The sequence below is a fragment of the Tupaia chinensis genome, unplaced genomic scaffold (assembly GCF_000334495.1).
Source record: "Tupaia chinensis unplaced genomic scaffold, TupChi_1.0 Scaffold000437_1, whole genome shotgun sequence".
NCBI lineage: Eukaryota > Metazoa > Chordata > Mammalia > Scandentia > Tupaiidae > Tupaia > Tupaia belangeri.
The window spans coordinates 1,199,742-1,226,727 of NW_006159942.1; the positions used below are offsets into that span (position 1 = coordinate 1,199,742).

The window sequence follows — 26,986 nt, forward strand, 5'->3', positions numbered from 1 at the left end:
TCTTCCCTAGGCCTCAATGATTGGGGCCTAGATATGTTTCTTTAAAGGAAGAGAAATTAGCCCACTAGGACATCCTATGCTGGGTGGTAGGCCAATAAAAAAAGATTCCAAAGCTTTCTGTGTTTTGTTTTTTATCTTTCTGCTTCTGTTAGGAACAGCTGCTCAGCTGATCCAAACACTAAAGCCTATTGAGAGAGGTGCCATTGTTAAGAGAGACCTCTTTACTCAAATGTGCTTTCTCCACGAAGAGGAGCCACCACGTAACCATTACGCCCTCTGCTGGTCTCAGCTAGTAAATGAAAAAATTTGTAACGAAAGTTATACCACTCACACACTTCGTAATGTTGCTTCCATGGATTGATGCCAAGTAATAGATGTAGAAACTGTTGCAGGCACTACCATGTGCAACGGCTAAAAATTAAAAAGGAACAACTGCGTCCGCAGCTTGCACACTCTTAAGAAAAAGATCAGACATTTTGCAAAGATGCCTGAAATAAATACTGACCACCTTGATGGGAAACAGGTTCAACTCCTGGCAGAGATGTGTATTTTTATTGATGATAATATCAGTAAAATCGGGGCTGAGACCAAGAAGAATTGTCATCTGAGTGAAATCATTGAGAAAGGACTGTTACCTCAAGCTTTCAGTGTCGTCTTATTCAACAGTGAGAATAAGCTCCTGCTACAGCAGAGATCGGGTGCTAAAATGACCTTTCCAGGTTGTTTTACCAATACCTGTTGTAGTCACCCACTAACTAACCCAGGAGAGCTTGAACGATGCCATTGGAGTAAAACGAGCAGAGCAGCACGGAGGCGTTTACAAGCTGAGTTAGGAATTCCCATGGAAGAGGTTCCACCAGGAGAAATTAATTATCTAACGTGAGTGTACTACAAAGCTCAGTCTGATGGTATCTGGGGTGAACGTAAAATTGATTACATCTTGTTTGTGAAGAAGAACATAACTTTGAATCCAGATCCTAGTGAGATTAAAAGCTATTGTAATGGAACCAGCAGTTAGCGTAATGGCTATGTCGCTGGACTCCCACGTAGTCGACCATGGTTCGAGTCCTGGAACCAGTGGCTTGAACTCACGCTGGGCACATGTGCATGTGTGCCCAAGATCCTGGGAGGAGAATGGAGGAGAAGGGATTGCGGTATGGCCATACCCCCTGTGGGGGTGATTTCTTGCTTTCTGTCTTGAGGACTCTCTGTCTTTCTGGTGAGCACATGCGCCCTATAGCAAAAACCTCTCCCAAAAAAAAAAGAAAAAAAAAAGCTACTGTTATGTGTCAAAGGAAGAACTGCAGGAACTTCTGAAAAAAGCAGCCTGTTGTAAAATTAAGCTAACTCCATGGTTTAAAATTATTGCAGACAATTTTCTTTTTAAATGGTGGGATAACTTAAATCATTTAAATCAGTTTGTTGACCATGAAAAAGTTTATAGAATGTGAGAGCATAAATGAGTAATTGCTGAAAATTTTCTCTACTTAGTAAATTTAGAATGGTTTTTCTTTTAAATTTGGTTCCTTTAGGAGGATTTTCATATGATATTTTATAATTGGATGAGAGAGAACAAATAAACATTTACCCTGTTCAAACCCCCCCACTCATGACAAATTTTAACAAATAAATGAAGTTTTTCAGTTTAAAAAAAGAAAAAAAAAAAGCCCCGTGTCCAACAATGAGCTGAGGATGTCTCTTATTTTACATGGTTCTTTTGCTATTACAATGAAAAATCTCCTTTAAAGTGAATAAACAGGTTGACCTGGGGGTCCGAACCTGCAGTCAGCCACGTGGCGCCCAGCACGGCAGCCCCGCCCCCTCGCCCGGAGCCAGCTAGGCTGAATTCAAGTACTGACTTCTGTCCTTAATCACCACACTCATCCTGAGAGCTCTCTTTGAGTCCTAACAGTGAGAATGGAAACTGTAACCCAGTCAGCAAATACTCTTCCAGCATCCATTTTTGTTCAGCACCGTGCCTGGAATGTAATTTTAGAAAACTGTCTTAACAGTTAAGAGTTAGTGTGTGCTTTCTGCAGGTGTAGAAGGCATGCATTCAGTTACAAACTATTCAATCTTTTTTTTTTTTTTTTTTTTTTTTTGCTATAGGCGCATGTGCTCACCAGAGAGACAGAGAGACTGAAAATGAGAAATCAACCCCCAGGGGGGATGGTCACATCGCAATCCCTTCTCCATTCTCCTCTCAGCATTTTGGGCACACATGCACACACATCCACCTGATGTGAGTCTTAAGTTGCCTGTCCATCACTCCAACCCTGGTCAACTACAGTGTTGTAACCATTAGGCCATCTGCTGGTCCCTCAATCTTCTCAACAATCATACAAGGGAAGTGTTATTCCCTAGTTATAAATGAGTAAGCCGAGTGATTCCAGGTAATTTGCAGAAAATCTTACAGCTAGTAAGAGGCAGAGCACAGATTCGAAAACAATTATACCTAGTATCCCCCCAGTATCGTAAGCCCTAAATCCTGAAAATTAATAAAAATTTAAAACATGTCTTCAGGATCATCTTCCACCTAAAAGTTGGGGAAGGTGAATACACGCTCCCCAACAACTATGGACTGGAGAAGGCACGTTTTGAGAAGCCAAGCATACGGGCTCCAGTCACAAAAGTGTCCCTGTGCAAAAGACCACTTGGTTTGTCCCCACTCGGAAAGTCAAATCAAGCTATTGCCACTTCTGTCTGAAACTCTTCTCAACCAGTATTTTTTTTTTTAATTTTTCCAGTAATAATACGTGGCATCTGTTACAGCGTTTGAGGGATCTCAAGAAGTATTGCTCCTTTCCTGAGTTTTGAAACTACTAAAAATGAAGACAGAGAATTAAGGTGGCTAGAGATTAAAACACACAGGAACTCACCATTACTACTGGTGGAGCTGGCATTGGAGAATGTGGCTTCCTTCTTTTCCCGAGGTTGGAAAGACTGACCACTGTAGGCATTTATTGTTAATCAGGTTTAATGCAAACTGAGAAGGGTAGAAAAGACAAGATTTTTCAGGGTGGATTCCCAAAACCATCAAGAAGGAGGGGCTTCACAAAAAATATCAGCTTCTACTTCCAAATTTATAAGCCAGCTAAGCCACTGCACTCCACAGTATGAATGAGGAGGGGAATACAGGCCAGGAAAGTCAAGGAAATGGGGAATTCAATTCTCTCTTGATCTGGAACAAGGACCAGTAGAGAGAAGAAGCACTCTCACCAACAGTCAGACTAACTACTGTGAGTGCTACGTCTTCATTAGCTCATGCATCCATGAATTGTAGGAGGTAGGTACTACTATTAGCACCATTTTACAGTGCAGTTTTAAATTGCTTCAAGTCATGTAGTGATGAAACTGAATCCCAACTCCTCCAAACACATTCTGTATAATTTGCAGTGCTGTTGAGGTTGCCTGGATTAAATATAAATATATATATATAAATATATATATATATGATTTTTCATTTACACTTAATCATTGTATATATTTATGGCATACACTAGGGTTTTTCTCCCCTCGCCCTTATTCCCTCTCTCCTATACCCCATTGCCCCCTTGCACAGTCTCTAGTATCCACAGTAGCTCTCCATGCTTTTAAATCCTCCAATCTTTCAGTTTCTGCCATAAGAGTGCAGACCTCAACTGGGGACATACCATACCTCTCCTTCATAGTCTGGCTACTGGATTGTCTAGATTTTAGATCGTTTTGGAAATCTAAGTCACTGGAGAAGAGTATGTACTCCACAATATTAGTCACTGTCAGCATCTAACTCGGGTCATGTACAAGATTGTGAACATCTTCACATGGAAAAGACACAAGGTCCTGAAGTATGAAATCATCTCGGTGTGTACACCCACCCTCATTGCAGGGAATGTGGGGTTTGTGGGTCCAGGGCTCTTCTTTCCCTGAAAGAAGTCATGTACAGACTTGGGCCTGCGGAGGGCGCTTAGTGCTCACTCCCATTTAACTCTCAAAGGAACCCACGTGTTTATATACAGTGTCCAGAATGTCTGCTTTTTAAATTAAATTTCTCTTTTTTTTTTTTGTACTTTCTGTTCTTTTTTTTTTTTTTGCTTTTAAAATTTCTAAGTAGAAGACTTTCCTTGGTCCTTTGACTGTAAACATTGTTTTAAATTTAGTTGTATTTTAAAACTTTTACATTGCTTAAACCTAGTTTGTATTTTTCCTGCAGTTATTTATTATCAGTTGTCTTCTATATTAGTTTTTTGGACGAGAAACAGAAAACTTTGCACATGAAGAAACATTTCCCCGAAAGGTGTTCATTCCCAGAGAGGTGTTGTGCCACCCTCCAGGGTTACATCTATAAGGGCCCCTCAGTGCTACCCTCCAGGGTTACATCTATAAGGGCCCCTCAGTGCCATCTTCTAGGGTTACTTCTATCAGGGCAGAGGTAAGTGCCACTCTCAAGGGCCCTCAGTGAGCTAGACAGATTTCCATGGGTTTCCAGTCTCCTGGCTGATACAAATAACTTCCTGAGTAATCCTTGCTTTTAGCAAGTCACTAGCACTCTATTCTAAATTCCCTTCACTAGAAAGCAAAAGCCCAGCCCCATAGCTCATCCAGAGAGTTACTGGGGACTCTGTTGCTATCTCCTTTTTAAAATAAAATGATCTTCGGTGAGGAATATCAGAAATAAATAGTTATAGTTTTCAAACATAAATCTCTGACATTAGCCAGGACCCCTAAACAGCTTATATTCTACAGGACGGTGTTGGTAGGTAGGAAGTTCTACTTAGGAAGACTGCTGGGTATTAGCCCACCATGTAGCCTTCACCCTCTTTTGGAAGGAAACAGAATGGACAAGTCTTAACCAATCCATTAGACTTGTTCTATTGGAACTCTTTTTCTTTTTTGAATAATGTTTTTTTTGTTTAGTGTGTTTTTTGTTTGTTTGTTTGTTTGTTTTTGCTATAGGGCACGTGCACTCATTGGAGACACAGAGAAACAGAGAAAAAGTGAGAAATCAGGCCCTGGGGGGAAGGCCATGCTTCAATCCATCCCCTCCCCTTCATTCTCCTCTCAGGATCTTGGGGTATGCACACACACACACACACACACACACACACACACACACACACACCTAGTGTGAGTTTAAAGCCACTGGGTCAGGAACTTAAATTATAGTCAGCCATGTGGGGGTCCAGCACCCCAACCACTATGCCACCAATTGGCCCTCTGAGAACTCTTAAATAAATCAGTTCTTTTCCTATCATAAAAAGAATTTCCTCCAAAAGGATGTTCCTCATGCATAAATAGTTTTCCCAGATTCCCTCTTTCATTTCACAGAAGTGAAAATGTGACTGGACCAGGGCTAGGATTATTCCATCTATGTCTTTGAAACTGAGTCAGCTACCTCTTATCCTAAAGAATTTGAACCTGCCTCGGCAGCCAAGGCCAGCCCAGAGTTTGAAACCCACATCAGAAATCAGAAGCCATAGTATACTTCATACCTGCAAATGTAATGCATCTTACTAACACATTGAAGGGAGGTAGACCAGGGTTCAAAGCCAAGTTCATCCTTCAACAAGGATTTATTGAATGGGACAATGAATAGGCAGTCTACACCCTATTTGAACTTACGTCATACTTATGCTACTTACTACTGGGATGTCACCTGACTTCCATGAGCCTGGTGTCCTCGTCTACAAAATAGAGCCAGTAGTATTCATCCCATAGAATTCTTGCATGAATAAATGAGAAATCATATCTAAAGTATTAAACAGAATGCTTGTATTATTAGAAAGCTCTTCAAAAATGTTTATTCTAATTATACTGCGATCTTAGTGGTATAGCAAGACTGTCTTTACATAGGTCATGCATTCTCTACAATAATGCCAGAAGATAGGCAAGTAAATCTGAGGATTCCAACGCAAATTTCCTGATTTCACCATTATCTGCTTACAAATATCCAGACTTTTATTTCTAATTCAATTCATAACGTTTTCTTGTTGTTGTTGTTATTGTTTTCCTAAGGAATTATTTTTTATTTAACTTTATTTATTTACTCATCCATTCTGATTTGACCAGAGAGGAACAGAGAGTGGGGGGGGGGGCGGTGAAGGGAAGGAGGAAAGCAAGCCATCCAATCCAGGATTCGAACCACAGTCAGCCATATGGAAGTCCAGTGCTCTTAGCCACCACGCCACCTGCCTGTCTCCACCTTGTTTTTTATAAGTAGCCAATACTGAGAAGAATAAAGAAAGAATCTATGATTCAAACATTTGTTATTTGGGCTTCTTGGTGTGGGTGCGTGTGGCTATGCCTTCATCTATGGAGTCAAGGTAGCTTATTTAGTCCAGAGTCAGTTTCACTGCAATAAATCCTGCCACCTTACACAACCCTAATGTTTATGTGTGGGAACTAACACTTCCACGGCGCATCTTCTCCACCTAGTGGCCCGAGTCAAACTGGATCTTGAAAGTATGGGGGCAGTACCCAACCTTTCCTTAAATTTCAACAAGCAGATTGGCTTCCTAGGCTCACCCCTACAGTGCTGATCCTTTGTGATTCTTTGTTTTCTCCAAGCCCTTGGACAACACAGGAACTAATTATGTTACCCTTAGAGCAGCATCAAGTCTATCACAGCTCTTCGCCTTGGCTAAGTACCTTTGTCCACTTTCTCTTTCCTTCACAGTGCTGAGAAAGTGACCCCAGCTGCAGGCCTCTATGTAGTACAAAACTTGCTGAGGTCACTGAAGAGGGGAACTTTTATATTGGATTACTTTTTTTCCATTTTTTTCCCCAAAGGTAGTAGGGAAAAAAGAAAAAGGTGAGTTATAACAATGTACCGAGACTCTCAGACTCTCTCCCACATGGCTGACTACAGTTAGAGTCCTGAACCTAGTGTCTTGAAAATCACACTTGGTGCTTGTGCATGCATGCCCAAAATCCCAGGATGAGAATGGAGGAGAAGAGATTGCAGCATGACCTTTCCTGGAGGGGATGATTTCTCACTGTCCCTCTCACTGTCTCTCTCGGGTGAGCACACATGCCCTGTGGAGAAAACCTAAAAAAAAAAAAAAAAAAGGTTGTAGTGTTTTGCATTCTCACCAGCAATGCGTGAAACGTCCAGTCGTTCCACATCCCTTGTCAGCACTCGATATGGCCAGTCTTTGTTTTCACTAATAAGTGTGAAAGGTAATGCATTGTGGTTTTGATTTTGATTGCCTAATGATTATGACATTGAGCATATTTTCTCTTTTTTTAAGAATTATTTTTTATTTCACTTTATTTATTTATTTATTTTAATTTGACCAGAGAGGGACAGAGTGAGAGTGAGAGAAAGAGAGAGAAATTGAGAAAGCAAGCTGTCAGGTCCGGGACTTGAACCACATTCGGCAAAGTGGGAGTCCAGCGCCCTTAACCACTTGCCAACCCCAACTGAACATATTTTCATGTGTTTCCCCCCCACCCCCATTTGTGTAGTTTCTTTGCTAAAATGTCTGTTCAAATATTCTGCCCATTTTATTACCGGGTGTTTGTTTCCTCGCAAGTGTTTTGAGAGTTCTTTCTACGTTGTATTTTATACTAACTCGTGGTTTGACCTTTTTTTTTTAACTTTTTCTTTTTTAAAACACAAGTTTCCCCCCTTTTTTTTTTTTTTCTATAAAGACAAAGTAACTTAATGAATGTAAGTATCTGAAGTGGAAAAACTCCCACAGCCTGTCTGTAACTGCAAAGCTGGGCTTCCCCAGGGACTCAGAGCTCTCTGGGTATGGCCAATAGCCTGTTTCATTGAGCACTGACATTTTAGGACAGTCTGCACCTGTGCACCTTCATCTCTCCTCCCCCCCGGCCTCTTCCTCCCCTCTGCAGAGATCCCCTTCTTCTTTCAGCTCTCTCCCAACAGAGGTCAGAGCCGCACGGCCCCTTCTCTAAGTGAGAAGCCACCTTGTCAGGCCACAGGGGAGGCAAAAAGGAAGTGACAGGAGTGGTGAAGGAACAGAAAGGAAGACACGCGAGGACCAAGAGGATGGGAAACTCTCTGCTGAGGGAGAACAGGTGAGTGCAGCCTTGCTTCTTCTGGGGGAGCAGGAAAGATGAGACAGGGCAATGAAGCTTGAAAAAGAACCAGAGGTCTGCTTTCGGGGCTAAAGGGACCGTGTAAAGAACCTGAAAAGAATTCGGTGCCTAGTGTGTGCTCGACAAGGTTAAATTCCTTGTCATTTTTGCTTCTCCCTGGGATCCCAGTGAGCAGCTGGTAGAGAAGAGCTGGAAGGTGAAAGACGTGATCAAGGGAGGTCTATGTAACAGGTGACCACCTACGAAATGGAACAGCCCTCTGAGGGTTAGGGAAGAGAATGCTCCACAAGGAGGTGGGGACACCACCACCCATCCAGTCCCTGCTTTATGTTCACCGTTAGTAAGCAAGTTTCCTGTCACCAGGAGGCCTTTCTCGGTGCATCCTCCCTGCAAGCAAGTAAGCCGTGGTCATGTAAATAGATGGAGAACTTGGCTTAACTTTTTGGACTTTCAGTTTCTGCATTCGAAGGGAGGTAATAATATCGGGTGGCTGGGAAAGTCATGATGCATTTTTGCATAGAAAAACAAACAAACAAAAAACAGAAAAAGACATCATGACTTGCCTAACAACCTAATACGATACCTATTTTGGAAGGCTCACTAGCGTGTATGGTACTGCACAGTGCCTGACACAAAATAGGATTCAATAATTAGAAGGTAGCCACACTTCTTTTCAGACCATCATCTTCATTCATATCAAAGCAACCATTGTAAAAATTAGTACCCCCCCAAATAAGGAGATCTCTAGGACCTAACGTGAGGTGGTCTACAGAGAGTGAGGAAACTGAGCTGACAAGGGGTAGGAGGGGGTCTTTACAGGATTATACTTGGTGTCCCAGGTTCATGTCATGGGAAAAGTGGGACACAGGAAAAGGATGTAACCCAAAATGCCACTTGTCAAAAGGAAGGTTCACAATCCTACAAAACGTCTCATGCCACCTCCTGACAATCGGTATTATTAAACACTGCTACTCTCAGGGTCTTCACACTTCTTGGTCAATCTTCTACTCAGCTGTTTTTCTATCAGATTATAAATAGTTTTTTTTATGTATAAATGTGAGCTCTTAAATGCAGAGATTGTTTTTATTCATCTTTGAATTTCTGGTTCCTGGCATAGAAAAACAAACAAACAAAAAACAGAAAAAGACATCATGACTTGCCTAACAACCTAATACGATACCTATTTTGGAAGGCTCACTAGCGTGTATGGTACTGCACAGTGCCTGACACAAAATAGGATTCAATAATTAGAAGGTAGCCACACTTCTTTTCAGACCATCATCTTCATTCATATCAAAGCAACCATTGTAAAAATTAGTACCCCCCCAAATAAGGAGATCTCTAGGACCTAACGTGAGGTGGTCTACAGAGAGTGAGGAAACTGAGCTGACAAGGGGTAGGAGGGGGTCTTTACAGGATTATACTTGGTGTCCCAGGTTCATGTCATGGGAAAAGTGGGACACAGGAAAAGGATGTAACCCAAAATGCCACTTGTCAAAAGGAAGGTTCACAATCCTACAAAACGTCTCATGCCACCTCCTGACAATCGGTATTATTAAACACTGCTACTCTCAGGGTCTTCACACTTCTTGGTCAATCTTCTACTCAGCTGTTTTTCTATCAGATTATAAATAGTTTTTTTTATGTATAAATGTGAGCTCTTAAATGCAGAGATTGTTTTTATTCATCTTTGAATTTCTGGTTCCTGGCATTGTTTCTGGCACAAAGTAGACACTCAGTAAGTGTTACAATAAATGACCAGAAACATAAAGAAATAATTGTCTTTGGAAAAGAAGTAAAACAAAATACCGAAGTGAAGTGAGAAAGTAGTGATTACTGTCACATATATCATTTTAGTTTTGAGAACTCTGGTGTAGAGGTAGAAGATTATGATAGTAATGTGGATTCACTGTAAACATAACAGAAAATACCAAAAGTATAAATAAGAAAATAAAAACCTGGTCATTGAAGTTGTAACTGTAGATAGTACTGAATGCATTTTCTTTAGTTTAATTTCTATATTCATCAGCCATTTGTCTTTCTTCATCTGTTTTGTTTTGTTACTCATAAAAGCTACGTGCTTTGAATAAATTAGTTCCTTCTCATAATATTATAAAAAATATTTTTTTCCAGATTGTTGATCTTGTGCCAGCTGGATTTTTATGGTTTTATGTTTAGTATATCTTAAAGATCATGGAATTGAATCTAAAAGCTTTTCAGTGTCTGCCATTATACTTATGTTCAAAATTCTTCCCTCCTCCCAAGACAAATCCATGCAAATCATTTTTTGTGTTTTTATCATTTTATACTTAGCCTTGTGCATTCAATAGTAATACATACACATATTTTCCCCCTAATAGTTGATGAGCCAACTGAGCATCTTCACTTCTATGCTTTTAAAATCTCGGGAACCAGCAGTTAGCGTAATGGCTATGTCGCTGGACTCCCACGTAGTTGACCGCGGTTCGTGTTCCGGACCCGGTGGCTTAAAACTCACGCTGGGCGCGTGTGCGTGCGTGCCCAAGATCCCGAGAGGAAAATAGAGGAGAAGGGATTGCGGCGTGACCATCCCCCCTGGGGGGTGATTTCTCGCTTTCTGTCTCTATGTCTCTCTCTGTCTGTCTGGCGAGCGCACGCGCCCTACAGTGAAAATCTCTCAAAAAAAAAAGATCTCTAGGACCTAACGTGAGGTGGTCTACAGAGAGTGAGGAAACTGAGCTGACAAGGGGTAGGAGGGGGTCTTTACAGGATTATACTTGGTGTCCCAGGTTCATGTCATGGGAAAAGTGGGACACAGGAAAAGGATGTAACCCAAAATGCCACTTGTCAAAAGGAAGGTTCACAATCCTACAAAACGTCTCATGCCACCTCCTGACAATCGGTATTATTAAACACTGCTACTCTCAGGGTCTTCACACTTCTTGGTCAATCTTCTACTCAGCTGTTTTTCTATCAGATTATAAATAGTTTTTTTTATGTATAAATGTGAGCTCTTAAATGCAGAGATTGTTTTTATTCATCTTTGAATTTCTGGTTCCTGGCATTGTTTCTGGCACAAAGTAGACACTCAGTAAGTGTTACAATAAATGACCAGAAACATAAAGAAATAATTGTCTTTGGAAAAGAAGTAAAACAAAATACCGAAGTGAAGTGAGAAAGTAGTGATTACTGTCACATATATCATTTTAGTTTTGAGAACTCTGGTGTAGAGGTAGAAGATTATGATAGTAATGTGGATTCACTGTAAACATAACAGAAAATACCAAAAGTATAAATAAGAAAATAAAAACCTGGTCATTGAAGTTGTAACTGTAGATAGTACTGAATGCATTTTCTTTAGTTTAATTTCTATATTCATCAGCCATTTGTCTTTCTTCATCTGTTTTGTTTTGTTACTCATAAAAGCTACGTGCTTTGAATAAATTAGTTCCTTCTCATAATATTATAAAAAATATTTTTTTCCAGATTGTTGATCTTGTGCCAGCTGGATTTTTATGGTTTTATGTTTAGTATATCTTAAAGATCATGGAATTGAATCTAAAAGCTTTTCAGTGTCTGCCATTATACTTATGTTCAAAATTCTTCCCTCCTCCCAAGACAAATCCATGCAAATCATTTTTTGTGTTTTTATCATTTTATACTTAGCCTTGTGCATTCAATAGTAATACATACACATATTTTCCCCCTAATAGTTGATGAGCCAACTGAGCATCTTCACTTCTATGCTTTTAAAATCTCGGGAACCAGCAGTTAGCGTAATGGCTATGTCGCTGGACTCCCACGTAGTTGACCGCGGTTCGTGTTCCGGACCCGGTGGCTTAAAACTCACGCTGGGCGCGTGTGCGTGCGTGCCCAAGATCCCGAGAGGAAAATAGAGGAGAAGGGATTGCGGCGTGACCATCCCCCCTGGGGGGTGATTTCTCGCTTTCTGTCTCTATGTCTCTCTCTGTCTGTCTGGCGAGCGCACGCGCCCTACAGTGAAAATCTCTCAAAAAAAAAAAAAAATCTCTTCCCTAATGTTTAAGGAGGTCTTTCAAAAGCTCAAGGAGAATCCTACTACAAAGAATCTCTACATGGATTTCAATTTTTGCACCAATATAACTTGTACTGTATAATTTTATTTTTCTATAAACTTTTTGAAGTCTGCTTATATTCAAGAGTCTTGTATTTGCTGGTATCTGACTTTCAACTTTACTCTGCCACTCAGTTATCGTCCACCCAGCACGCTGTCCTCATCTCTCCAGATCAAATTATTTACAAATCTGGCAAAATTCCCTCCGTAGGACAGAGCACCACTCGTCTCTTCATGAGAAGAGCTCAGTATTTCTGAAGAGGGAATCTACTGGAAGCAAACCCAGCCTCTCCCTCTTACTGGTTGTAGATCCTCAGACAAGTTACCTAAACTGTTTGCCGCGGTTTCCTTGTTGTTACACTACAGTATAATAATATCCACTCATGGATTTACTCTAGGATTAAATGAAATAGCACACATGAAATGACAGTGAGTAGTGTTCAGTTGTTAGTTTCTTTTCTTCACCCCCTCAACACTGGGCAAATGAAAAATGGTTATAGGGGCCAGCAGTTAGCGTAATGGCTATGTCGCTGGACTCCCATGTAGTCGACTGAAGTTCGCGTCCCAGACCCAGCGGCCTAAATTCATGCCAGGCATGTGTGCGTGCATGGCCAATATCCCAAGAGGAGAATGGAAGAGAAGGGATTGCGGTGTGGCCATCCCCCCTGGAGGGTAATTTCTCGCTTTCTGTCTCTCTGTCTCTCTCTGTGTCTGTCTGGCAAGTGCACGTGCCCTATAGCAAAAGTCTCTTCAAAAAAAAAAAAAAAGAAAGAAAAGAAAAGAAAAATTACTATAAAGAAAAGCAATCCAAACAATGAGACAATTTATTTTCCATTTTGAATCCTTCCCTTCCCCCTTTTATCCTGTATTCGCTGCCTCTGAGCTTCTTGTGAAAGACGGCAACTTACATGAGAGGCCATAACCCTCCCCACTGCTGGTGAGCAGTCCCTGGAACTGCTCCAAATAGATGATGATAGCGAAGGCGCCCAGACCTCTCTGTACACCAGTATTCTCAGGCTGTGATGAGGATTCCTGGACATTTGGAAACAAATATTTTCGGATCAGATATGTGGCAGTTGCTGGAGGATATCAGAGGGCCACTGCTGTGGCAATGGAAAGAATGTCAGAGGACTGATTGTGGGGTGTGTGGAGGAAGGAGAATTAGCAAATGCGAGGTAACAAGGGACAGGCCAAGGGGATTCCAGGGCTATTGACACATAGCAGCAAGGAAGGGAGCGGGGAAAATTATGAAAAGAAGCAGGAAGCCTGCAAAGAAAGTACCTAGCCCGCTTCTGAATGTTTTGTTTTAGGCAGCAGCAGGACATCCAAGAGCTACCTGGGAACCTGAGACTCCAAAGTCCCCAGCAGAGAGCACCCAGGTAAGTGCAGCCTTGACAAAACTCGGACGGGCCTTTTCCCAGGAAGAGTGAAGTCAGTCAGGTCCTGGATTTCTCACCCCACATCCTCGGGTCCTGCTCACACCAGTGTCCATGGTATTAGAAGTAAATGTGGGACCTGGAAAGTGGCATATTGGTTGGGGGTGCTGGACTGCCACATGGCCAACTGTGGTTCAAGTCCCAGACCTGGCAGTTTGTCTTTCTCATCTTCCTTCTCCCTCTCTCTCTCTCACTCTGTCCCTCTGTTGTCGAATATAAAGAAAGTTAATAAAATAATTCTAAAATAAATAAATAATTAAAAATTTTTAAAAAACCTTAAAAAAGGAAGTAAATGTGATGTGAAGACAGGATGAAAAACAAAAAAGCTCTGGAATTTTGGACAGGAGATGTGCTACTTTGTTAGGAGTTTAGTGTAACCCCTACCAACAGTAAAGACCTCGTTAGTCCCTGCTTTCAACTAAAGGTCCTTATTCCTTGCAGCCTCTTTTTTTGCCCCCGTCAAGTACCTTTGTGCTCAAGCTCCATCCTAGCCATTTCATTTTAAGCTCTAAGTGTCTATTTCTTTTTCTTTTTTCTAAAGAGAGATTTTCGTTATAGGGCACACGTGCTCACTAGAGAGACAGAAAGCAAGAAATTGCTTCCCAGGGGGAATGGCCACACCGTAATTCCTTCTCCTCCATTCTTCTCTCAGGATTTTGGGCATGCACGCACATGTGCCCCTTGTGAGATTTAAGTTGCCAGGTCCAGGACTCGAACTGCGGTTGACTATGTGGGAGTCCAGTGACATAACCAACACGCCATCTGCAGGTCCCGCCAGGTGTCTATTTTTGAGTCTCACATCTGTTGAAAGGTTTGCCAAGAGACGCTCGTGATTATCCTGATACTGTTAAACCATGACCACCTTGTCAGTCCCTCCTGATTAGGCCTTTTGAGTACCCGGACCTTAAAGAATTCTCTCTGAAAAAGGGGGAATCACTAAAATATGGAACTAATGGAACAGAGTTTAAGAATCCCACAGGGTGGCAAAGTCAGTTTTTCTGAGACTTGTAATATTATCTGCATTTTCTTATGGTTTCAAGAGGAACTTTTTTTTTTTTCCAATTTATTTGCATTCATTCACTGTACATCATTACAGCATACACAATGAGATTTTCCATCCAGAGTACACTGTATATTGTCTCAATCAAGCACATCAACAAACATGTAATTATTAGCAAATGATCTTCCATTTCTTGTTTTCTGTATGTTTTGCTTTTCCTCCCCCATCCTTGGTTCCCTCTCTTACCCTCTGCCACCTCCTGTTCTCCTCCCACACTGTCTCTGTTATCTATTTCTATACCATTTTCCCCCCACATTTTATTGAATCACCAAAGACCCTCATTAATCCAAATACCCTCCCAGCAAACACATGTGACACACACATTTCCATGAGCACAAGTCTAACTTTACGCATCCTATAAATTAGCACCTAACTGGGGCTACATATCCTACTGCAGTCATTGAATAGATACATTTTGTTTTCCTGAAACTTTTTTTTTGTAACTCAATTTACATTCCTTCCCTAGGCATCATCACAGCACACAAAATGCGATCTCCCATCCAGTACACACTGCATAGTGACTCAATCATGCACATTACAAAAAAAAATAAATTTCCAATTCTAGTTGCTAGAATTATTTCCATCCCTCTTTCTGACCCTCTGTCCCTTCCCACCCTCCTCTCACACCACCTCTAGTGTCCAAAATTGTCCTCCATTCCCTTCCCACCCACATTGCATTGATCACACAATTTCCTACATAACCTGACTACTTTCAAAGGTGAGTTCCCTCGTTACTACTAAGAAAACCAGTTTTAACTTAAATCAAAGAACCGCCAAGGAACTTTGCTTAAAGCCCGGAAACAGGTTAGGATTCTGTTCAAATGGTAGGTGCATGAACCTATCAGTCTCATATACTTTTATCTTCTGTTCTGGTTCAATTTTCCTGATTAAATTCTGGGATATAGTATTCAACTCCAGACTTGTCCCTATGATTAAGTTAGCTACTTTCTCAGTTTTTGGACTCTTATTTCCATGTATCTGCGTTTAGTTTTCCTGATACAGCACATCCTTGAGAACTTCTTGGAGGTCTGGTCTGGTGCTGGTAAATTCTTTCAGGTTTTGTTTATCTGAGAATGTTCTTGTCTTTTCTTCCCACCTGAAAGATAATCTTGCCGGATACAGTATTCTTGGCTGAAACTGCTTCTCTCTTAACACTTGGAATATATTTTCCCATTCTCTCCTCGCTTTTATTGTTTCCGATGAGAGATCTGCTGTTAGCCTGATGGGATGTCCTTTGTAGGTAACTTGCTGTTTTTCTCTTGCTAATCTTAGTATCTTGTCTTTGTCTGCAGTTTTGGTCAACCTGGCTATAATGTGTCTTGGAGAAGATCTTCTTGGGTTGATTCTATTTGGGGTCCTTTGTATTTCCTGGGACTGGATCTTCGAATGCCTCTCTAGGTTTGGAAAGTTTTCTTGCAGGATTTCATGGAATAGATTATCAATGCCCTTATGGGTTTCCTCACCTTCTGGAATGCCAATTATCCGGATATTTGGACGTTTGATGGTATCCAGTACTTCTCGCAAATTATTCTCAAATTTTTGTGCCATTTTCTCAGTCTTCATGGTGGATTTTTCTAGGCCAGCCATTTTCTCCTCTACATCTGAGATTCTATTTTCTGAATGATCTAGTCTGCTTTTATTACTTTCCAGGGAGATTTTGACTTCTTGTATTATAGACTTCATCTCTAGCAGTTCCGTTTGAGTCTTTTGTAAAGTGTGTAATTCCACTTTTAGATCTTGCAGGAATTTCCTCATCTCTTGGAACTCGTCAATTTCTTTCTCCTTTCTCTTTAGCATTTCATTATCTCTCTTCTCTTCCATCTCTGTTAGCTTAGACATTATAAATTATCTGAATTCCTTATCAGACATTTCCATGATTTTCACCGAACTGCTTGTGGATGAAGAGTTACTCTTTTCCCTAGGAGGAGAGGTATTTTCTTGTTTTCCCATGTTTCTCGTGATCCGGCGGTGATTTCTTGTCATCTGATGAATGTTGTGTTTCTTTCAAATTCTTGAGGTTCAGCCTTAATGTTCAGGAGCAAGCAGACAGAGGTGATCCAGAATCTCTTTGCTGTTCTATTGTGCTTCCGCTAGCTCGTTTGTTGGAGGCTGAATTGTTAGTAGAAAATCTTCATTCCCTTAAAAATCTAGTTCACAGTAGCCATGTGGAAACTTGTTCTCAAGAGGAACTCTTGAAAGAATTGAAACTAAAAAACAACTCCAGAGTCAAAACCCATATTAGGGGATAGAGATGGAGAGATCCCGCAACAGGATGCATTTCTTCAGTACAAGCTGAGAATCATATATTTGGGGGGATATATTTGGGCCTCTTTTAAAGCACACAGTCTGATTGGTGGAATAAATCAGATGGGCCATAGCCATTATACTAAAGGAGAGATTCAGTAGGCCAGGGAACCAAGGAAGAGACAGGAACCTAAAATGACTGCCATGTCGCCTGCGGTCATAGAGATCCGTCTGACCTGCTTTGTGGAGGTGGTCTGAACCCATCACAACCCAAAGCATCTCTATTGAAATATAAGAATAAACTAAAGTGAAGTTGAGTGGAGAACTAGCTGGCTTCCAGATGACTTTTGCCTATTATTTCACTTTCTCTAATCCTTACAACTCCACAAGGTAAGAAATAATATGTATCCTCGTTTTGTAGATTAAGAAACTGGCTCAGAAATGTCTCTGAACTCAGAGACATTTATCCAGTGACCCCAAATCACCCATCTCCTTTCATCTCACTCTTGTAACTCCCGAGTAAACCTGGTTACTTACTTCTGGTGTAATTCAGTAGTTTCTTCATGGTGGTTCTTTAGTAAGAAAAGCAGGAGATGTAACCAAATGGCTCAAAGAGCCAGAAAATAGTCTGAAGAAGAGGGAAAGTGGCAGCCCTGCCCCTCAGCCCAGTGACTCTCATTAAACACAAATCCCTCAGCCCCACAACTCTCATTAAACACAAATCCTAGAGGCTGCCAGGACACTCAGCCAAGCTGGCGACCATAGCCAAGATCAAGGTGCAGGCCACCTCTCTTCTACCGCCCCTTCTGAGGGAACTCCATGGAAAGCTCATTGGCACAGATGTTTCAGGGACTGTGTTTTCCAAATGTTTTCCCATAGTGTACCTGGTACATGTAGTACTTTATAAAGATCTCTCACATTCAACTGTGTAGGTAACTTACCGTTCCTCGAATTCAGAAAGTTACACAGAATGGTCATTTAATGTAGATGTCTGACAGCAGAAATATCGAAAGTCTTTCTGCCGAAAAAGAGGTAAGTCCTATTGTTTAGCTCTACCATTGGTATCGAGGTGGTAGATCTGATCATCTCCTGCAGTTACGGCTGCTCTGTTCTCGACTGATCATTTCTTCTTTATGTCTTCATCTTACCTTTATTGAAAACGTATTTACTGCATATCAGACATAGCACATGCTGGTGATGCATCCCATGATGAATGTGAAGCTCACATTCTAGTGTAGGATATAAACAAGTAAATAGACCATTGAAATACAGTGTATGAGACTGGCAGGTGGCATGGTGGTTAACCATGGCCAACCGTGGTTCAAGTTCCAGAACTGGTGGCTTGAAATTCATGCTGGGTGCATGTGCATGCATGCCAAAAATTCCAAGAGGAGAATGGAGGAGAAGGAATGGTGGCATGACCATCCCCGCTGGGGGCAGTGATTTCTCACTTTCTGACTGTCTCTGTCTCTCCAGAGAGCACACGCAACTCTGTAACAAAAATCTCTAACCCTCTCTCCTCCAAAAAAATGTGTGTGTGTGTATGTGTGTGTGTGTAGACGAGAGAAATTTAGAGCACAATGAGATCCTGTACCAATATTGTCTAACGCATGCCTGAAAAGAACGTATGTCTTAGGCAGACGTCCACACACTAGTTCCTCACTATCCTGGAGATACCTATTATGTGTTCTTCGTCACAAGTGCATCAAGTCAGTCACTAAAACTGGGGATAAGAAACCCCACAGGTATGGAGAGTGGAAGGGAGTCTCCTTAACAACGCTGCAGAAGTCGATCTTGTGTTTTATGTTCTCTCTCTCTTGCTTATTTTAGATGCTGGGGTTGCCACATCGCTGAAGGGTGTTTCTGCTTTCCGTGGTGAGTGGAGAGTTGTTTTTTAGGAGTTATTTCCCTAAGTGTGGTTTCAGTGTGGTATTTGCTGTAAGTTACCTGTGAACTCCCTGCTATCTGTGGACACAGCTTGTCACTAGTCCAAACACGGCCACCAGAGTCCTTCGGGGAAGCAAATCTTCAAATCTGGTGAGAAACAGGAACAGGTTGATGGGTGTCATGCTCTCCTCAGATGGGAAAGCTCAGACTAGCTTCTAAGATAGAAAAGGATGCCTTTCTCGTACTGCAAATCCCGGTGTACGGAAGCACACTGCCCCTTGCACGCTGAATTTATAGTCAGGGTGATCACGTGATTGATCTCCAGACTGGGACACTTTGAGAGCAAAGAGGTGCTAAAAATAGCTCATGATGGCTACATGGTTAATAATGACATTAACCGGACTATGAGCAGACCAGGACACACTGTCGGCACCCTTAAGCAGATGTTGTCCTTGTCTCCTGAGATGATGATGAACTTCCAGTATACCGAGGTCACTTTCTATTTAACTTTTATTTATTTATTTTAATTTGACCAGAGAGGGGCAGAGTGAGAGAGAGAGAGAGAGAGGGAAAGCAAGAAAGCAAGCTGCCAGGTTTGGGACTTGAACCATGGTCAGCCATGTGGGAGTCCAGCGCTTTTATCCACTACACCACCTGCCGACCCCCCGAGGTCATTTTCTGAAGTCTCCTATAGTATGTGCTCTTATGGGAGGTTGTGTGTTTGGTGTTTTGGAGACATAGTGTAGGATTGGGGTGGAAAATAACCCAGCTTCTTTTACTCACAGGAACCAGAGAGGGGCAGAGTGAGAGAGAGAGAGAGAGAGGGAAAGCAAGAAAGCAAGCTGCCAGGTTTGGGACTTGAACCATGGTCAGCCATGTGGGAGTCCAGCGCTTTTATCCACTACACCACCTGCCGACCCCCCGAGGTCATTTTCTGAAGTCTCCTATAGTATGTGCTCTTATGGGAGGTTGTGTGTTTGGTGTTTTGGAGACATAGTGTAGGATTGGGGTGGAAAATAACCCAGCTTCTTTTACTCACAGGATATAAAAGAAACCGATACTTTGTCAGGGAAAAATAAAACCTCTCAGAAGGGTAACACAATATACCGTAGTTTTCCATCTGTAAGTTAACTCTACATCATATTTAGAAAGGGAGGTGGGAGGAAAGAAAGAAAGAGAGGGGCGTAGAGGAGTATGAGGGAGTCTTCAAAAAGCTCGTGAAAGTGCACTTAGGGAAAAAAACTGCAAGGATTTCATGTTTTTGGTACCAAATAAACTCATACTTTAATTCAATTTTCCATGAACTTTTTCAAGTGCCTACAAATTTCCACTTGCCTTTATCTTTCACTTCTTTTTACTTTTCATTGTCTTCCTCCTCTCTGCTTTAGGAGGTACGATAAAAGGCATATGACTTTATTATATTGAAGCATTCAGAACAACTGTCATAAGCCAGTGTAATTTCCTTTCGAGAGTTTCTGAATATTGAAACTCCATTTTCTTTCCTTTTACAGGAGGAAAATACACATGTTCAAAGAAAAACAAGATTTCCAAAAGGAAAGTAAGTTATCACTTCCCTAGCATTTTTAGTTCTGATAGAAATACATTTATAAACTGCCCTCGCTCTGTGTTCCCGAAGACCATTGGACATTTTGCTGCAATTTATCCAATGGCACGTGTCTCTTCCCCACTAGAGTGTGGGCTCAATGAAGCAAGGATTGATTTATGCCCTCCTTATTCCTCAGCTGGTGCCCAAAGACTAGAGGCTGAAGGAATTAACTGGGGACAATATCTATAACAGGCAGAGGCATAAGACACTTATAAGGAAAGGTAGCGTGCACACCTCAGAGCTTGTGGCCAAGTTACAGATTTGGGTCTTTATCTGAGAACCACAGCAGGCACTGAAGGGCTTTACCCAAGGGACAGGCATGATAATATTTGCATTAAAGAGATCGTCCTTGTTGCTATGCAAGACCAAATGCTAGCAGGGAGTGGGAAGAGGAGACACCAGAAGACCACTTAGGAGGCTGATGCAATCATCACTATTTGATCAGTGTAGATTTTAAGAAGAGGGAATAATTTGGGAAGAACAGGGTGGTGGAATAGTGTCATACATAGAGAATAAGAAAGCACAGGCCTGAGGTGGCCATTGCATTTTTATTTTAACTGCCAGAGGTTGTGTCTGTTTTGCAGAGAGAGACAGAGAGGGAGAGGGTAAAAGCACCCCACAGTGGGGCATGGTCACACCACAATTCCTTCCCCTCCACTTCCCTATCTTGTGGAATCTTTGGACACACTCATATACCCATGTGCCTGGCATGCTTTTCAAGTTACTGGGGCCAGAATTTGAACTGTAGTTGGCCGTGTGGGATCTGGTTCCCTTACCACTATGACATGGGGTTGACCCAAGCCATTATTTTTCTGAGGAAGAAAAAGAGAGGAGTTTTATATTTTCTTTCTTGGATTTAAAGAGGAGAGCCTAGTTCGTTCACTCTGAATCTTAAAAAAGCTAGCTCTGTAGCATGTGTAAATAAACACTGTAGGGGAACCAGCAGTTAGCGTAATGGCTATGTCACTGGACTCCCAAGTAATCGACCGCGGTTCGTGTCCCGGACCCAGTGGCTTAAAACTCACACCAGGCACATGTGCGTGCGTGCCCAAGATCCCGAGAGGAGAATGGAGGAGAAGGGATTGCGGCATGACCATCCACCCTGGGGGGTGATTTCTCACTTTCTGTCTCTATGTCTCTCTCTGTCTGTCTGGCAAGCGCACACGCCCTATAGTGAAAACCTCTCCAAAAAAAATAAATAAATAAACACTATAGCTCTCCTGCCCCCTCACCATTCTACCTTGGAAAATGTTGGATCACAGAATATCCCAATCTCTATCAGAGCAAAACACGATAGGAATAAGGCCCTAATGTTAAAAACTCATAGACTCCCTTATAATGAAATCATGGAAGTCCTATGGCTATAAGAGTTTGTGGAGACGCGAGACTCTGGGATGTCGGTACTTAGGGGATATGAACCCATGTACTAATACAGTCACCTCTCCTGGAGGCTTCTTTGTCAGGCTTATGTCTGCTTATCAAGCAGCTCATTTAGCAGGGCTGGCAAGTGTGTCTCTTTGCTCTTTTGCTGAATGGCCAGTTGGTTTTTTAAAAAGTGGCTTTCAAAATGTTGTTTTGCTTGTTTTGGGTTTTGGTTTTGGTTTGGTTTTGCCAGCAAGAACAGGAAGGGGAAGGTTCAATGTAAGAGTTTTCTCTCCTGTAAAACTCTCCCACACACAGCAGCACCAGTCCCCACACTGCCACCATCCCTTGTTGCCTGCAGTAGAAACAACACTCTCCTCTCAGAGCCCTTGTCTGTCTTCCTGTGCTAGCTTGAGAGGTCCTTGAGGAGAGAGACTGTTTCTGATTCTTCGTCTTCCCAGTGCCTGGTACAGAGTAGGTATGCAATGAACTCTTTGTAAGGAAGAAGAGAAGAGGTGGGGAAAGGGAGGGAAGTGATTTCCTATCCAGTGACCTACCAAATATGTCTCCCAATTCTCTTGGCCTCTCAGCCTGAGCATAGCTCTAACTGTTTCTCACTTAGATGGCCCTGCCACTCCTCAGGGATGTCTTACAGACAGAATACCCAGACAAAGGCTACCCAAGTCATTCCTTCGCTCTCTGGTTGCTTATATTCCAGTCCCTTTCCCTTCCATCCACATCTCCCCATTACCTGAAATTCATCTGAGTATATTTTCTTTCCCCAGATGAAGAAATGTCATCTTCTCCTATCCAGGTAATAAGAACTGCTCTGAGTCTTTTTCTGAAATGATGGTAGAAATGCAGATGCCCCTGATAGCAGAGGTTGGCACCCAAGACCCTGACATGGAAGAAAGACATTAGATATCAGTGCTTGTGAACCCAAGGGGCATAGCCAGGGCTCAGTTGCATGATTCATTGAAAGAAGCTAGCACTACTGAGCATACCAGTTATGACAGGCAATGTGCCGAGTACTGTCCATGCATGACCCCTACCTATAACTGTCACACAACCGTATACCATAGACACTGTTATGTCCACCCATTTGGGAGATGAGAAAGCAGAATTGCATGATATTTCCCAGTAGCCAGATGCCTGACAAGATGGCAAAGCCAGAATGAAAAACCTATTTTCACTCCAAAATCCATGCTCTTCCTGATAATGTATTGTTTTGCTGTTAGTATCCTAGTCCCACCATACGTAAATCTTAACTCTTGAGTTGGTTCCCTTTTTTAAGAATGCATATTTCTAGAATGGGTGGTGGGATATCACAACCCAATCACATTAAGGTATCATCAGATTGTTCTGCTTTATAAGAATGGGCTGTCCTCAGGGCTGAGACTTTAGGAATTATATGCCATTATGGTCAAGCGTCAGTCTGGAACGTTGAGAAGAAAGTCCACAGCTGTGCAGCTGTACATACTGGACAACATGACACTCTGGCTCCTCATCTAGTGGTTGGGGTGAAAGGAGCCATTTAGAAAAAATGGTCAAAAGATGGAAAGGAGGGGGCTCTAGAAGACAGACTTTATCCAGCATCAGGCCTCGGTTGAAATGAAGTATAAAGTGAGTGGCAAGAAGCCAGATATTGATAATGGCTCTCCTTTGACCGTCAGGACAATGCTGACCAGACCTACACAGAGGACCTGTTCTACACCCTCATCAGTCATAAGGTCCTCAAGAGACCATCAGGGAATTCTGCGGAGGAGTACTATGAAAACATTCCCTGCAAGGCTGAGAGGCCCAGAGAGTGCTCAGGAGGAACTGAGACTGAGTATTCACTTCTCCGGGTGTCTTCCATGCCTAAGCTTCCACCCTTCCCAGGAGATGAATATGAGCTTCTCATGCCTACCAAGATCTCCCCTCACTCTCTGCAAAGTCCATGTCTACTTAAGGCCCCTTCTGAGACTCATTTTTACCATTTATAATAAAGTGGTTGGACAAGCATTTGTTTGAATAAAAGTTAGGGTTGGGGGCTCTGGTCAAAGCCACCATAAGACACAGCCCACCCAGCTTACCTCCCACTATGGTCCTTTCTACAGGGTCTCCACAGGACATGGTTTGCAAACTATGGGGCCTCTCGGATCCTGCTCAATATCCAACATTCAAAGATTAACCAGTTACCCTAAACACCACTATTTAAGAAAGGAGTGTCCATGTTTGGTCCTCAGATATTTTAGAAGTGCTCAGTGGTAGGAAGGGTCCATGGTCCCACAGAGCTGTGCATACCACCAAGTATTCTGTGCTATTGTCTGGGTTCTTCTTGTCAACTGTCTCCATGATTTTTCTCCAAAGAAGCTCTATTCATTACAGCATGTGAACTAAGGGGAAGGCCACGTAGTTCGGTGACCTTTCAGCTCTGCGCCATCTCCTCCCTCTGTGGGAGCAATGGTGTTCCTCTCACTCGATGTGTCTAAGTCGTGTCCTTTGCACAGTGTCTCTGACTTGGTGATCCCCATGGCTTGGTTGGTTATGTGAGTTTAATTAGAAAGTTCAATACTGTTTTTTTTAATATAATATTTTTATTTGCTAAAGGATGTGTGTGCTTGCTAGAGAAAAACAGAAATGAGAGAGAGAAGAGAGAGAAACCCCCGCCCCCCCAATGGAGCATGGTCATATTGTAATCCCTTTTCTTCCATTTTTCTATCCTGTTAGGATCTTGGGCACATGCACATGCACCAGTCATGTTTTCCCAAGCTTTAAGGGCTGGGATTCTAACCATGTGGTTAGCCATGTGGGATCAGCTCCCTTAACCATCAGATCATGGCACCAGTGCTTTATATAGTTTTAACTAATTTTTTAAAAACATTTTTAGCTATAGGGAGTGTGTGCTCATCAGAGAGACAGAGACAGAGAGAAAGCAAGCAATCCTCCAGTGGGTGATGGCCACACTTCAACCCTTCCCTTCCATTCTCCTCTTGGGATTTTGGGCATGCATTCACACACTCTTGGTTTGAGTTTCAAGCCTATGGGTCTGGGACTCGAACCAGGATCAGCCATGTGGGAATCTAGCACTTTAACCTGCTGGTCCCATAGTTTATTTTTTTAAGTTTGTATTTGTCCATACACATTTAAATAAGATAGTTATAGTGTCAGAGAATGATGGAGCCAAAAGACCTTTGGATAATCTTAAATCTCGTCATCTTTTTTTTTTTTTTTTTTGGCTCAGAGATACATTTGCCCAAATGTATCTAGATAGTAAACTCTAAATTGGCTTCCAATTTAGTGTTTCTCTAATATACTACATATAAGAACTTCAAACATATAGTAAATGTCTATATTAAATAATATATCACTTATAAAATATGAATAAAATATCTTCATGGGAAAAATACACACACACACACACACACACACACACACACACCTTCTGCAATGAGCACTCTTTGTATGCCCTGATGACTTTCCCTCATCCTTTTTTTTTAATAATTATATAATTATGTCGATTCCCTAAACCTAGAGTCAGCAAACTATAGCCCACAGGCCAACTCTGGCTCAACACCTGTTTTTATAAAAGAAGTTAAATTGGAACATGGTCACACTCATTCGTTTGCATTCTACCCCAGGTTGCTCAACTGCAGGAGAAATGAAATAGTTGTAACAAACCACAGGACTTACGTAGCCAAAAATACTTATATTATTTTGGTCCTTTAAAAAAAAATGTGCGGTCCCCCTCTCTAAAACAACCATAACTTTAGATGAACTTAACAGAAACATGTTTGGTTATTGATGTAACTCCAAAGAGCAGTTACAAACAAAATTGTATGAAAATATTAAACCACAAGTTGCATGAGTGAAACCAAGAACAACAATCGAATTAAACTATTTCTATATGCACATCTGTTCCCAGCTTGCTGTTTTAACTCATGACCACTGTCCTAATATTAGGCATGTGAAAATAAGAGGTTTGTTGAGACAGGTAGTAGATGCATTATGTGTTTAATTACTATTTTGTTTCCAAAGCTAAATAGCTTGGCTATAGAGAACATGCTCAGTACCCCTTGAGGATAAAGCTAGTGGCTTGAATTTGGATGAGTTGACCCAGGATTCCTGAGACTTCAGCCATTTGAACGTCTTCAGCTAAAAAGCTGACCACATCTTGAGACCAGCAGTTGGCACAATGGCTAGATCTCTGGATTCCCTTGTAGTCGACCACGGTTCGAGTCCCGGACCTGGCGGCTTAAACTCACGCTTGGCGCGTGTGTGTGTGTGTGTGTGTGTGTGCATGCCCAAGATCCCAAGAGGAGAATGGAGGAGAAGGGATTGCGGCATAGCCATCCCCCCTGGGGGAGGGGGGGTGATTTATATATGTATATTTTTTTTAAAAGCTGATCACATCTTGGTACCTGGTCCTCTACTAACTTCCACATCTTGGTAACTGGTCCTCTTCTAACTTCCTACTCTACTCTTAGCAGAATTCTTTTACATGGAGCCCTAACTTTAATCCTTGGCCTGAATTTACTCAAGTTGAAGGGAGACAGTCTTGGTAAGAGCTGAAAGGATTGAAAGAAGGAGTCTAGACCCGGGAGGCCGATTAAGTAATTCAAACCCTGGTTCTCTCTCTCTTTCTCTCTCTCTGTGACCTTGAACATGTTATACAGAAGTCCTTTCACCCATACCTGAAGGGACCACATCGAATGTATGCAGATCATCTCACAGACTGAATAAAAGACTTCAAAAAGTAAAGAAAACAAAGGTCTTTAATGAGATATAGAGAAAAACATGCTGACATGTCTGGTGATCCAGGGTCCCCCAGCAGTTCCAGTGAGGCAGAAACCCAGATTAATAGGTTTAAACTGGAATTTTTCACATGGACACTGGACCATCCTGCAAGTTGGTTGGTTGAAATATCTATACTACAACATGGTAAGTTACATTTGTTCAAACCTTACTTGTGAAAGCATTACCCGTTGCACGGTTTGTGCTTTTTAAGTATAAACACATATTAAGTATAAATCCTTAACCAGAGAAAATCACTCTTCTAATGAAATTAATATTATAAATGCGACTTACTGGGTCATTGGGTAAGTCATGATATTTTCCTATGTTTTTCTATGCAAAATGTGTCATGCCTTTCCTGAAGACTCAATATATTTGAGTAAGACCGTCACTTGAGAGGGCTTCAAAATACCCACTATGATGTATACAGCTATGATATGTCCATCAAAAATAATATTAATAATTTAAAAAGAAAAACGATGAGGAATAAATGTACGTAC

General features: G+C 41.8%; 1 protein-coding gene and 1 pseudogene across 1 annotated transcript; both read left to right on the top strand.

Moving 5' to 3' along the window:
- Positions 1–457: 457 nt before the first annotated feature.
- LOC102471580 (isopentenyl-diphosphate Delta-isomerase 1-like) lies at positions 458–1,451 on the top strand (annotated as a pseudogene).
- Positions 1,452–7,795: 6,344 nt separating this feature from the next.
- GCSAM (germinal center associated signaling and motility) lies at positions 7,796–23,708 on the top strand. Its single transcript, XM_014590379.1, has 6 exons — positions 7,796–8,022; positions 13,426–13,494; positions 18,686–18,730; positions 20,254–20,300; positions 22,496–22,524; positions 23,384–23,708. Exons 1-6 carry the CDS (start codon positions 7,994–7,996, stop codon positions 23,693–23,695), a joined length of 531 nt encoding a protein of 176 aa, XP_014445865.1. The 5' UTR covers positions 7,796–7,993; the 3' UTR covers positions 23,696–23,708.
- Positions 23,709–26,986: the final 3,278 nt, after the last annotated feature.